Source organism: Phragmites australis, chromosome 8 (assembly GCF_958298935.1).
Source record: "Phragmites australis chromosome 8, lpPhrAust1.1, whole genome shotgun sequence".
Taxonomy (NCBI): Eukaryota; Viridiplantae; Streptophyta; class Magnoliopsida; order Poales; family Poaceae; genus Phragmites; species Phragmites australis.
The window spans coordinates 37,224,795-37,238,408 of NC_084928.1; the positions used below are offsets into that span (position 1 = coordinate 37,224,795).

General features: G+C 44.0%; 2 protein-coding genes across 2 annotated transcripts; one reads left to right on the forward strand and one right to left on the reverse strand.

Moving 5' to 3' along the window:
• The first annotated feature begins 2,668 nt into the window (after positions 1-2,668).
• Positions 2,669-5,898, forward strand: LOC133927413 (NEP1-interacting protein-like 1). Its single transcript, XM_062373875.1, has 5 exons — positions 2,669-3,060; positions 3,600-3,778; positions 4,728-4,811; positions 4,914-5,084; positions 5,387-5,898. The coding sequence occupies exons 1-5, from the start codon at positions 2,886-2,888 to the stop codon at positions 5,507-5,509; spliced, it is 732 nt and encodes a 243-aa protein (XP_062229859.1). The 5' UTR covers positions 2,669-2,885; the 3' UTR covers positions 5,510-5,898.
• Positions 5,899-7,376: 1,478 nt separating this feature from the next.
• Positions 7,377-11,755, reverse strand: LOC133927414 (probable protein phosphatase 2C 60). The gene is made up of 5 exons (XM_062373876.1): positions 11,574-11,755; positions 10,369-10,795; positions 9,864-10,231; positions 8,893-9,129; positions 7,377-8,039 (listed from the first exon to the last, which is right to left on the reverse strand). The coding sequence occupies exons 2-5, from the start codon at positions 10,685-10,687 to the stop codon at positions 7,785-7,787; spliced, it is 1,179 nt and encodes a 392-aa protein (XP_062229860.1). The 5' UTR covers positions 10,688-10,795; positions 11,574-11,755; the 3' UTR covers positions 7,377-7,784.
• Positions 11,756-13,614: the final 1,859 nt, after the last annotated feature.

Here is a 13,614-nt window from a genome sequence, read left to right on the forward strand (position 1 = left end):
CAGGCGACAACTTGAGGTGACGGTTTCAGCAAGGAATATAAGTAGATGATAAAGTCTACGAGAAGTGGCATTTAGACTTTGTAGGCCCGATGTGGAGAGAAGGCTCTAGCAACCTAATGCCAAATGAGAAGCAAGCAACGAAGAATGAACCGAAAGGAGTAAAGTTTGGGCTGAAAACAATAGTCTATCCTCCCAATTGAATCCGTGGAGTTAAGGTGGATAGAACTGCTCCCGGGATCAATCCTTAGACACGATGCAAACTAAAATATTAATATAAAATATATGGTTTAAAGTGACATATATTGTTAAATATGGTTCAAAGTGCTCCGAGTGCACTAATATATATGGTCCAAAGTGAAATTTGCTCATGAATTAATGGTTTTTTCTACGAGGAACCCACTCCATTTTTTCTTAGTGTGGGTTGCTTAGGAGTTGGATTAATGGAAGTTCTGAATATAAATAAAATTTTAGAGGTTTGGTTAGTACATTTCCTCCTGTCACCCAAGTATGATATCGGTTTTGGACACCCAAGTGGACCTATTACCACAAATTCATAATCGAGTAGTACATTTGAACGAAGGAGCCCTCCAAGCCCTCTCTTTATTTTTATTTTTTTCAAAAGAAAAAGGGAAAGAAGAGAGATGAGTGAAGCGGGAGGAGGAAGAGAAAAGTAGCACATATATACTTGTTCCCCCTGCCTCCATCACTGTACAATAGCTAATTATGCAAGTTAATGACAATTTGTACCTTGGCTTTCACTTGACTAGATGTTTCTACAGTTTTCACAAACAGAGATCGAAAAGATGATTAATAGACATTATATATAGGTGGGAGATGTCTCTAGAGTTACTTAGAAACATCTATTCTTAGCAGTACTGACCGAGGTGGGCGCATGCGGCCATTGACAGTAAACCGGAATAATGGTAGCTACGTACGGAATGAAACCTTGGCGCCCCACGCAAGCAAAACCTTCAATTCGGTCCATCGAATGCCCTGCAGTCACTCCAGTGTATATGCACTGTTCAGAGTTTCGGACGGTTTCCGATTTCCTGATCTTTTAGGAAGCAGGTTTCTTAAAAAAATACAGAAAGGAAATGTCATAGCACCTTGAATCTTATGGAATATAATGATATAAGAAAACTTCAAAAATAATTGTTTAGATGGAGCATGGGAAAAAACACATGAATCAGACGAGAGATATAGGCAGAAAGAAAAATTTCTATAAGATTATATTGAACCTCATGCAAAAAAATCCTTCAACATTCCTATGCAACAATCCATTCCATAGTATTTTCATAGAAATCTGACAAAGCCATTTCTTCTTCCAAAGGACTCTTAGATGAAAATTGATAAGGATTGAAATCCTCCAAAATTTCAATAAAAATCCTAGGTTTCAAAAGAGACTAGAAAGGCAGACTAGGAGGAATTATATAATTTGTGGAGTAACAGTAGTTAATTAATGCAGTTACCTATAATTCTAGCCTGTTTTAAACAGCAGCAGCAGCTGCTGCTGCTGCATTGTAGACGTACGTCCTGCATGCGTGCTCTATCTATCGCTCCGCCCATAGCTTGCTTTCTGCACAAATTATTAAGTGGCAATATGAATTATCTGATAAGTCCGTTATTCGCAAGGCTGCAATACAGATGCTTCTTACTTATATACCCTAATTGTAGATACACCATTTTCTTTTCATAATCATATCGATTAGAAAAGCATATATAATTATTATGTTGATCGTAGCACATGCATGGTTCTCGCGACCACTTGATTAATTACCCATTATTTTCGCAGATTAACCAGCCGGTTAGCTAATCCCTGGTCACAGCTAATCGGCATACGTGACTGTCAAGAGCTTCATTTAAAAGTCGTCGCAAACAAAAAAGAGCTTCATTTAAAAGAAATTGTTAGATTATTTACCCGCAAAAAAGAAAAGAATTGTTTCAGTGGATGGACCCTTTCCCTTTCGCTTGGCCCAGTAGTAACGTGAGCATGCATGCAGGCGCGCGGGATATTTTGATCACTTCAATTCCAACGAACCATGCATGCACGCATACGTCCAACCGCGGTGGTTCATGTAGTTAATGACCCTGACCATCCTCACCTCAGTCAGAGAAATCAGGCTATAAGTTTTGATATTTTGGAATAATACTCGATGGATCCTATCTTGTGGAGTAGCTACGACCACGATCTCCATGCCATTGCCGGCCACTATGGTAGAGACGACACAGAAGAAGCTTCCCTGAGCTGCTGATCCGTTAGGGTTTGGTGTAGGTTAACCTGAGAAACTGCAGGCAAGTGCTGGGTACGTACAGTACAGTACAGTACTGCCCTGTGGTGGTGGTGGACATGCATGTGCACGCGTAGGCTTGCCTTGCATGAGCCACCACCCGCTGCCGGCCATGCACAGCACGCGGCAGATGCAAGCAACCCAAAGCAAATTTACTGAGTGTGAGTGAGAACCGTACGGTACGTACGGTCGAGTGTACTACCACGCAGCAGCAGCGGCGGCAGGCAGCTGGTGCAGTGCAGTGCAATGGCGATCGATCGGTCGAGGCGACGGACGGGGAGGGGAGGACGAAGGCAATTAGATTAGAACCGTCCGTGTTAGTAAAAGTAACCTGACGTGGCTCAGGCCGCCGCTCTCGCGGATTCAATGCAGCGATGACGAGTTGGTTGGCGCCTTAAAGACCACCACCCTCCGCGGCCGCTGTTCCCTTCCCTTCCCCTTGCAGCAGTGGACGTTCGCTTTGTTTCTCCCACCTCACCACCTGCGTCGTCTCGTCTCTTCTCGTTGCTTGTGGAGTTGTGATCCCAAGAGTTTAATCGAGGAGGAGGAAGCGAAGCTTTAGCAGCTGCGGTCTGGTTGTTGCCGGCCGGCAAGGGCATGGATCCGTCGGGTGCGTTCTTGCAGCATGCGCCTAGCTCCGTCCCGCGGAGCTCCAGCAACGTCTCGCTGTCGTCGCTGGCCAGGAACGGGAGGGGCGGCGCCGGGGGCACCAGGGGGCGGAAGATGATGCGCAGGGTCTGCCGCGGCGTCATCACCTTCATCTTCGCCATCGGTACGGACGCACGCGGTTTTTCCTCCTCTTCTTTCCCCTTCAATCCCTTTCCTTCTCTCCCTTCAATCAATCCCTTTTCATTTTTTTGGGTGTGATCCGCTCCAGGTGTGAAGGGGAACCTCATCTTGTTTACAATCTAATATCTCTCCTTCTTTTGTTTCTTTTCCATCTGCTAGCCGAATTCCGTAGAAAAAAGTCCTCAAATTTCATTTCATTCTGACAGCCTCCCCCCCCCCCCCCACACACACATTTGTTTTCATGATTTCACTCTGTTTCAAGTGTTAGCTAGATCATAGGATTCAGCCTTGCCCGAAACACTTTGAACTATATATGTTTCTCCCCACCACTGAAACTAACAGATTTCTGAGTTGCAACATAAGATTTCGATGCCTTTGATATAAGCTTTGGGGTGGAACCAGCTGAATTTTTGCTTTCCGCACAAGTATGTCTGCATCCTGATGCTGCAAATTGGAGAGGTCTGATCTGAAGTAAGACTGATCGGCGTCTTGGTTAAATGTCTTGCGCATCCATGCATGCAGCTGGTCTATTCCTGGGAGCGGTGACCGGCGGGCTGATCGGACTGGCGACGGAGAGCGGGCTCTTCCGCGGCACCGGGATCGGCGCCATCACCGGCGCGCTGGTCTCCATCGAGGTGGTCGACTCGTCCATCCGGCTGTGGCAGTCCCGGCGGTCCGGGATCTGGAGCATCTTGTATGTGGTAAGCACTGCACTGCATATGAATTATTGTATTTAGTCAGCTGAATGTTTGATTTGATACCAGTCCCGGCAAGCAAGCAGCTGCGAGTAGGACAGCAACTCGCAACCGCACTCTTGCACTTGCTTGTTCGTCTGTGTATGTATGTCGGCATGTGTTGCTTAGCTCATATGCATTGGATTGCCGGCATTTCTTTCAGTGCCTAACGACGTCTTCATGTCATGTCACGTGGAGACCATAGCCATGGAGATTTTTTTGTCAACTATACGTGGATGTTTATTAATATGCTTAATTTGTGCTTGATCTACCTTTATTTCCATTGTGTTTGGGTCGTGTGAACTTTTGCTATCTGTTGGCATTTTCTGTCGGCATATGGCTGAAACTTATAATAATGAATTGCTAAGCGCATGTGTTAGACAGAGATCGGAATAAAAACATTCATTTACCAAAAAAGAAAAATGCCTGCAACTCGTCCCCTGTTGTGAACGCTGGAATCTTTCCCGGTTCATGCAGGAACTAAACTGTTAGTTTCCTGCAAAATTCTTGTGAAATTACTGCGTTGCGAATGGGGCTAACTAAACTTGCCATATAGAATTTAACGAGATGGATAATATAGATGAGATCTCATAAGATTTTTCTAGATAAGATCTTATAAAATTTACTCCTTCTGCTCTGGCAAAGTATTACCTACCTTGTGAGCTAAGGTTTTTTTTCTTTTTCAAAGCAGTCTCTGCATTCTTAGTGACCTACGCATGTATAGTTTGCGCATCTTCATCATCGCTCATGAGGCATGATATTGCGCGAACGAACCTCCTCTGGGACGGCATCTCTGAACTGGACAAATCTTGTGCTGTTCAACTCAATAGTTCTATGCTAGCTAGCCTTAATTCTGATGAACTCTCTGGTCGAATTAAGTGAGCCTAACGCTTGCAAATGTGAACTTGCGATGCAGCTGAACGTGATCTACAGCCTTCTGACCGGCAGGCTCGTCCGCGAGAAGGTCGACCCGGCGGTGCAGCGGGTGGTCCGGAGCCAGGTCAGTCCATCACATCATCATCTATCTGCATTGCATGCCCCTCTGAGTCAATGCAATGCTTGCTCGGTCGGTTCGATGCTGACGGTGTGGCTGTGATTGCAGATGAACGCGGTGGACTCTTCGCCGTTCAGGGAGTCGCCGGACCTGTTCGAGGTCGAGGCCACCAATGGCATGCCGCGGGCGTCCATCGACAAGCTCCCCGAGGTCAGGATCACCGAGGAGTACAGGCGCGACGCCGTCGGCGACCTCTCAGGCTGCTCAGTCTGCCTCCAGGTCTGAACGCTGAAACGTTTGTGTTTTTCTTTTTTTTTTTCTGGATGCAAATGAACTCTGAAACTCACGCTCAAATTTCACCACATATCCTAAGAACCTCTGCTTGCCCATCGACTTAATACGTATCTGGATTGAAACTGATTGATCGGTCATTGCACACAATTGCATTCAGTTTTGCGCTGAATTACTCTGCCTTCTGGTTGCATCGCATATATGCTAGCTACTACATTCAGACAGACATTGTTGCAGGGACCGATGCAAATGCGCTGAGAATTTCTTTCCCTTGGATGCTGTGGCTGCAGGATTTCCAGGTCGGGGAGAAGGTACGGAGCTTGCCGGACTGCTGGCACGTGTTCCACGTGCCGTGCATCGACGGCTGGCTGATCAAGCATGGCTCCTGCCCGCTGTGCAGGAGGAAGCTCTAGAGTCACCACACCATGCATGGATATGATCCACTGCGCTTGTTGCCTGCTGCATGCGAGAGCTGATCGATGTAGCCTGCATTGCTGCTGTTGCCACTTGTTAGTAGGAGGAGGAGACTGACATCTATAGAATCCTTAATTTATAGAGAGCGTTTTGTTTTGTTTGTACGTGTTGTTCCCTTTGCATCTTTTTGATCTACAATATATATCATCCTCTCTCTTTCTCCTGGTGTAATATACTCTGCTGCTTCTGCTCAAAACCAACCCTGGACCGGCCGGTTTGTGCTTTGATCGATCTCCGGATTGATCTGGTGTAATATATAATTAGTATGTATATCGCACTTGGACATACATATCTTGCCATGAATTGTTAACTTGTTTTAGTTTCGTCAGGCTTTAACAATCTCAACGATGGGCGGAGGAAGAAGTGGAACATATATACGTGTTTGTGAGGGGTGAACCCAATTTGTTTGTAAGGTTAAGAAAGAAACTGAGAGGACGAATTTGCAATAAACAAGCACGTATCTGAAAAGGTCTGAAGCTCAGTAACTCTTTCAGATCGACAAAGAACGTGTAGTGTACACTAGCAGATTTGGTTGGCAATCTTCAGAATTCTACTCCGGGTCAGCCTGAGCGTTTCCGGTTCAGTGAATGCAACTGTTTATATATCCTAGAATAGATGACGCCTACAAATAGTGACGGGTTTCTCAGATTTTCAGTTTTGCTGCAGCTGAAATTCATAGATATTGCTGCGTTCGAAGCCGTCCTTAGTTTGGTGTATCCATCGATCCACGTTACGTTTGGCTGGTTGGCATGCAAGTTGGAACGCCGACACAGCGACTCGTTGTAGGTCTGATAATTCATGAGATGAGGATATAATAATGGTGCAGTGTTAATATGGTGCAGTGTTAATATCTGAATCGCCTTGTCGAACGCATGCATGCCAATGAATACGGATCCGATCTGATCTGACCCGAAACAAGATAAGCTGCTGCCCCGGAGTGGCCGGGCAGAGAGAGAGAGAGAGAGAGAGAGAGAGAGAGAGAGAGAGAGAGAGAGAGAGAGAGAGAGAGAGAGAGAGAGAGAGAGAGAGAGAGATGCGATGAGGATGGGCTTGGTGGTTGAGAATTAGGTGAGGAGGGACTCCCACCAACACTACTTCAGCGGCACCAGGTCCGTATGTCCTTGCACACGTACGAGGTTGCATTGCAGTGAGATGGTTTATTATTATATCCTTTTGCATGAAAATAGCCATGTAGATAATTCACTACCGTCTGCAGGGAGGTGAACCATACAGCTGATCTCGTCTATTCGGCTACTGACTCTATACATGTCACTCTTTGCGCATGGCCACCATTGAAGTACTCCAATTTCTACAGTCAGTAACAAATAATGTACTCTACATGCTGCATGGTGTCAGATAGATAATCTTGAAGAAGAGGTCAATTCAGCTGCGACATTCCATTGATAGGCTGCATGTGGAAATCACCGGAACTAATCATGATGAAGGCCCGGTTTTGCAGACACCACAGGCGCCCAAGAAATATGCAAAACATGGTATTCTGAGACACAAAAACAGACTTCGTGTTTGTAATTGTTCCCCCTGCGAAATTCTTACGTGACAGAGCATCTTACCAATCAATGTACAACGTAAAATATTACTCCCTCAATCACAAATACTTAGCATTTTGGATAAGATTTGGTTAAACTTTGACCATCAATAATTTTTAAAATATCTTTTATCCTATCTATAGTTGAGGCGGAGGTGCCACATAAGCCTTATAACCAGAGGGTAGCTATAATGCCCTTATTTGCATTGCAGCTGCAGCCGACATGCTTCTCATAACCAGGAGCAGTCAGCGAAACGAAATTAGCAACTTCACTTCAAAGCGGTCAATACACAGCAGTAGATGTACCAGTCAAAACTCAAAACAGTATGCATACATACACACACATACAGTTAATAAGTTACTCCTTTTGGCTTCTTATTATTTAATATATGCACTGGGGTTAATTCCTGCAGTGGAAGACATGGTTGCTTTTTCAGGTGGAAAGATTTTGCGCTTTCCACGGAGCATCAGCAGAACAGAGCAGCTATTGATTCGAGTCAACCCATACATTACTGTGATGGGATTAAAAAGGCTGGAGAAGAGCTTCGGTGCCTCTCCTATTTCTTTACATCATTGAGGGGATGATCTTGGCCGATATATGGCACATTTAACACAAAGAAAGAAAACCTTCTTCAGTCAGGTGTGTCGTCTCCACCAGGCATTCGGGATCATGTCTGCGACGAATAAGGTGCGAGGGTATTGCTGCGCAGGTTGACACCGCCGCCTCTCAGGGAAAGAGCAGGACCTCGGTGCGTGCTCGCCCTACTTACAAGGCTGGAGTCGAGGAACACTACTATGACTGTTATGTCATCGTGGAAGTGGCGACGAACACCACGATCAATCTTCTTGAGATCGGAGTACCTCATCTCCCTTTTCTTGGCTGCTTCTTGCAACGCTGCTCTTATGAGCCTCCTAGCACTTCCCTGCAAGATCAAATACAAACGTGAGTGAATCATCGGACCCTGCAGTTAGCAGTCAGCTACCTACTTACATGTTTAGTTGATATATACGAGTCATCTTCTATTTGGCTAAGAGCAATGGTACATGTACTAAAATTTTCTCACAAAAACATTTCTAACAAAACTCTCATAACCTAGATATATTCAGTTACGGAGTAGGAGTTAAGAAAATCAGGATTAAATAAGGATTTGCCACATCATCGTCTGTGGATAGTTTCTAAGAAGATTTACTATGTATACATTTTCCTTTGGCTAAACAACAAGGTAAAAAAATTATGACGATAAGCTTCCGGGATAGGAGCAATGAATTCCGACCCACTGGTCCAACTCCATGGCAATTTGGCAGACATAATTCTGTACCAATGGTTTTATGTTCTGCCATGCCTGCAACATGATATTTTGCCAAAAAAGTGATCCCTATATTTTGTTTATATATGCTTCTAAGCAAATGCAATGGTACACATGCAAAATGCCCAAGGACCATCTTTTTTACTATTACGAATCAATGATATTTGCAAGTTATTCTTTTTCCTTTTAAGGATTGCAGGTCATTGTTTAATGTAAGTCACTTCTGCACTTGGCAAATTCATCATATAATCTTGAGCACATAGTCCATGCCCCATCAACTGGAGGTAATATAGTAAGTTAATTCTTGAGTTTGTTGGAACATCAATACAATAATTTTGAAGAAAGGTCTAGATTTGCTATATATGATCAGAGCTAAATCTTAAATAGCAGACCCACGAGTTTGCACATGCTAGCAGCAGAATGCCAAGTACCGTGTTAATAAAGTTAGCTCATACACACAGGAACTTACACTGTGAGGGCTACTGTGAACAATATCAACAGCCTCTTGGTTGGTTAAGTGCTCCCAAAGTCCATCAGATGCAAATATGAGCAACTGATCATGTGGTTGTAGCGGTTGCACACTGATTGATGGTTCTGAACTTAGTTTGGGCTTGTGAAAAGGTTCTCGGAGGCGAAATTTTGCATATAGAGGTTCTCTGTTGAACTCTTGCTTCTTGAGATAAGCATCGCCAATTGATCTGCAGACCTGCAACGTATAATAGAGAAAACTCAAGAAGTTGACGAATATGAAAATACAAGTATCATCAAATTTGTTACTCATACAAGAAAAACTCAATATCACATAACCGAGAACCTTAGCATAGTAAGCTAGTGTGGGTATGTCACATGATAGATGGGGATTAGATTTGATCCTTTCAGATTGATAGGCAATTAAACTAAAATCCCTTCTTATCTGAAGGGATTGGGTCTAATCACTGCCTATCCAACCAAGCCTGGAGAGTGGAGGATGAGTGGGCTAAAGATCAAAACATTTGCAGTAATGAACAGTTAATATGATAGATGAATAAACCTAAATGAACATGATGTTCACTGAATCATGAGAAAGAGCTTAATGCTGTTACATGCTTCAGGCACTAACAATGCAAAAACATCCAATTCTTAAGCCCCTAACTGCATAAAAGAAATAGGAATGATGCCACAGTCATTCCTTAGAGAAAGAAGGTATCTTATATAATGAGCATAAAAATATTTCTGTTGCATTTTTACTACCACCTACAAACTACTTGGTTTTGTCATCCAACTTGCACATAAACGAAAGGGTCATCTAGTACATAGAATTAACCGATAAGGAGAATGGATAAAGTTCAAGGTGATGAAACTATAGGTGTATCTATTGCCAGTATGGACACGATCAATATTAGATGATAATTGTAAGAAAATCTGAAAGTTACAAATGATTCCCAGTTACAGAGGTCACACCTGAATTAGGCCTTTTACGCGCCAAACATTGTGCTTGAGAACGACAATATTCCTATCTTCCGGGTGCATTGACTGCAGTTCCTTTCTCACTGACTCAATACTTACGTTATGCTCTGCTGACAGTTGGACAGCCAAAACTTCTCCAGTTGCCTTAACATGTCTTCCCAAGACAACACGGGAATCCCCAACGTTGGCAACATAAAGCATGCCACCACAAATTACACCAACCAGACAACATGAGCCAACAGCCGCTATTTGAGGCTTTACAGGCCATTGTTTGGTAACAACAGAGAAGAATCCATCTTCTGTAGCTTCATATGCTTTCTTCAGTACATCAGTAGACATCGAATTCTGCTCAGATGCAAACCCTGCAATACAAGCCACAAAACAATGGATTAATCACTGAATCACTCCCTTTATGTGGCAACTGAAAACACAGTGCAAATATAGAGCCAAGAACTGAAAATAATGATAATGCCATAGTATTCCAAGGATAGCAAGTTACTTTTCAGATTCTGGAAGAGATGATCGTTGATATAGCAAGCCGTCTCTGGACCACCATGTCCATCGTAAACCCCAACAAAAGTGCCATATGGGCCAGAATCAAGAAAGCTCAATGGACCTGACTCAATCTGACACTGGTCCTCAAGTAAGTTATTGGCCTGAACTACGGCCATGGAGAACTCCCCATTTACATGCTGTCCAGTATCCTTGTACCATAAAAGTCCATCCTGCCTACCGGCAACATCTGAGCCTGTTCGGGCATGCCGGTTTGATGACGGTCGCCAGCACGCCCGTAACAAGTTCATCAATGTCACTAGCATCCCTCATCAGTCATCTCTCCCACATACGCCTTCGAGCCCGCTTCATCTGTGATCTAAGAAAAATGCAGTTGGACTTCTCAACGCGCCAATTTTGCTCTTTCCTTTATCCTGGAACAAAAACAGCTACAAGTGAGCCAAACACAGCTATAGCTTATGAATGGTGCTCAGAAGTCCACTGTTTGCCTGGATTCAGTTTTAAAGCACATGTCCAATCGCCTTTAATTATTAGTTCTTTTCTTTCATATACACATATCAGATCAATGTTAGCACAGCTGCTAGTCTAGAACTCTTAGGCCTCAGGAATCTCCTTAATAGTACTAGAAGTGGAAATAAACATCACATGTCCTTCGAACAACTGTTCGAAGCTAATATTTTTTTAATCAACTCTAAAAAAAATAATGACAATTGCAGATTTTTTTTGTACTTCTTCTATCGGATAGACCAAATCAATGACGTCTAGGCATGTAAATGACAATCAGAACTAATCCCCCAAAAATTCAATTATACAAAGCCTCATCTCCTCAGGTAAATTATAAAGCTCTCTGGGGCCTTATCCTTGGCAACGCAGATCAACGATGTCATCAAACAGGGAGCTAACGGACATAATTAGACACCATAATTCGCACATTAATCCCCAAAAATCCTCTTTTCCCCCGTTTAATCGCGCAGTCGCTTCCCGCAAATGACGTGCAATCCATCAATTCGGGAAACCAAATATAATTTCCTTGCCCGAACAAAGAACTAGAAAAACCGATCGATATCCCAACACTCAAGCACCGAAAAATCAAAGGATAAACTCGCTGATTCGGATCAAGAAAGGGACCAATCCTGTGGCACGCGACTCCACGAGGGAGAGGAGGGAAAAAGGTGACCGGAAAAATCGCACCTTTGCGTGGGCGGGGCGCCCAATTGGCGGGCTCGGATTGGGATTCGGCGAATCGAGGCGAGGAGCCTCGATCGAATCGCGCGATTTGGGCGTCGCCACGCTGCTGCTGCTGCCTCCTCTGCGTCTCTCTCTCACCCTCTCCCTCTCTCTTGGTCTGACGAAGGGAGAGAAAAAATAGCAGCCGCGCGAGAGAAAAGGGAAAAAAAAATTGGAGCAGCCGCAAACGGGTCGGGTAGTTACTAAGTACCGCCCGACCCGACCCGGCCCGACCCGGGACGCGACGCGAGGAGAAACTTCGCAGCTGTACCGACCGGAGTCGGGGACCACGGCCGGCGGGGCGGGAACGACGACGAGCGGTGGCGCAAAGCAGCGGTGGCGGTGGCGGTGGCTCACTAAATGCAAATCAGTCCCTAAGAATACCTAACCAAACTTCATGACTGTCCTGTCCATTCAGTCAGTTTCCATCTCGAAAGAAAATTCGTTAGAATCGATGCCAAATTTACCTCACGAAACAGTCAGAATATTCGTCTTTTGGTTTGATGGTTTCAGCTAAAAAAAAGATCCTCTGATCTGTGAATGCTTTCACATGCCATAGTCTCATGGGCTGTACACTTGACGATGACTCTGCCTGACAGCTTCACCTACCTGTCCAAGGTCATCCATCGGCTTCGCCTGCTCAACTGAGAAAAAGAAAAACGCAAATTTAACGAGATCCCTGCTCTATTATTTTGACCAAAGTTGCACCATTTGATCAAGCTCAACCTTATTGTTCTTATTAATTGGAGGTGTTAAAACTTAAGCTGACGAACTGACTGACAATGGAAACCATATCTATTTGAATTCAAAGTTCGATTTCTGAGCTGGCCTGAAACTTGAATCCTTGCATCTGAATCCTGCAAAAGCAGCCGCTGGAATTGAAAGAGGACGAGCAGTATCGACACAGTCTGGTCCACAATACTATGAGCTTGTGTCGACATCGATCTTTTTGTGTTACTGTTGAGATTAAATAACTAGCACATGATCAACTTGTTGACATGCATATTAGCAGGAGCCGAAAGCCTGCACCAGCAAACACCCAACACATCACACCAGCAAGCCTGCACCTCTGAACCAACCATAGTCCTTAACTTCATGGGTTTAATTCAAGCGTTCACACTGAGCATGACTTGATCATGTCAAGTAGATCAACATTGACCAATTAATTAGAGGGAGAGGGAGGGCGTTAGTTTGATTAATAGCCTAGTGTTCTCATGGACAAGTGTTTGCGCGAGGTGGTGACGAACCAACACATTCCGTCCCGCAAAGCAAAATAAGGTTGAGTTCGGGCTTCGGAGCTAGGATCAGATGATCCTAATCCAACCATTCCTCAAACTAAACACACCGAAATAAATGCCTATCTTATGCTAAACTAGTAGTGCATGCTAATTGCCACACCTTCATGGAGTGTTACCATTCAACGATGACTCATTGTTGACTCACTAACATTCACCTTTACTTGCCTACGGATCAATGCAATAAGATTAGATAGATGTAGATCCATGTGCATATCCTTTTCACACTCCTTGGTTTCCTCAGGGCCTCTTGTCTGTTTATTCAGTCTAAAAGTCATGCTTTGGTGCCAACTAGCCAGAATGTTTGTGACCAATCTATGGAAACCATGTGCCCTCTCTTCTAGTTAGAGGACCAAAGTTTCGCCTTTTTTCGATTCCGTCCAAGTTTTCGTTCTGGCGAAATTTCCAGGAGAATGGTCATCACTCATCAGGACGACCAGCCTTGCAGAGCAAGTACAGGAATATGAACCTCCTTTTTGTCCTGAAATTCCTCTGTGCATGAAACTTGGGAATATGTACCTGTCAAAATAAAATGACAACATTTATAATTTAGGAAAATAATAAGCGCCTCAAGTCTCAACCGTTAAAGTGTATGAAAAGGAGGAAAAGTAGGAAATTACAAAGCTTCATTGACACAAAACCATTGCTGTCAGTCTGATCTTAGTGGACATAGGGCATGTTTGGTAGAGTTCTATTTATTCAAATTTTTT

Excerpts from the sequence above, each read along its gene's own strand:
- LOC133927413 (XM_062373875.1), top strand. The coding sequence starts at position 2,886 with ATGGATCCGTCGGGTGCGTTCTTGCAGCATGCGCCTAGCTCCGTCCCG. Across the intron at positions 3,779-4,727 it reads TCTGGAGCATCTTGTATGTG|CTGAACGTGATCTACAGCCT; the intron begins GTAAGCACTGCA and ends CTTGCGATGCAG. Across the intron at positions 4,812-4,913 it reads AGCGGGTGGTCCGGAGCCAG|ATGAACGCGGTGGACTCTTC; the intron begins GTCAGTCCATCA and ends CTGTGATTGCAG.
- LOC133927414 (XM_062373876.1), bottom strand. The coding sequence starts at position 10,687 with ATGCTAGTGACATTGATGAACTTGTTACGGGCGTGCTGGCGACCGTCA. Across the intron at positions 9,130-9,863 it reads GCGTAAAAGGCCTAATTCAG|GTCTGCAGATCAATTGGCGA; the intron begins GTGTGACCTCTG and ends TATACGTTGCAG. Across the intron at positions 8,040-8,892 it reads TTCACAGTAGCCCTCACAGT|GGAAGTGCTAGGAGGCTCAT; the intron begins GTAAGTTCCTGT and ends TTGATCTTGCAG.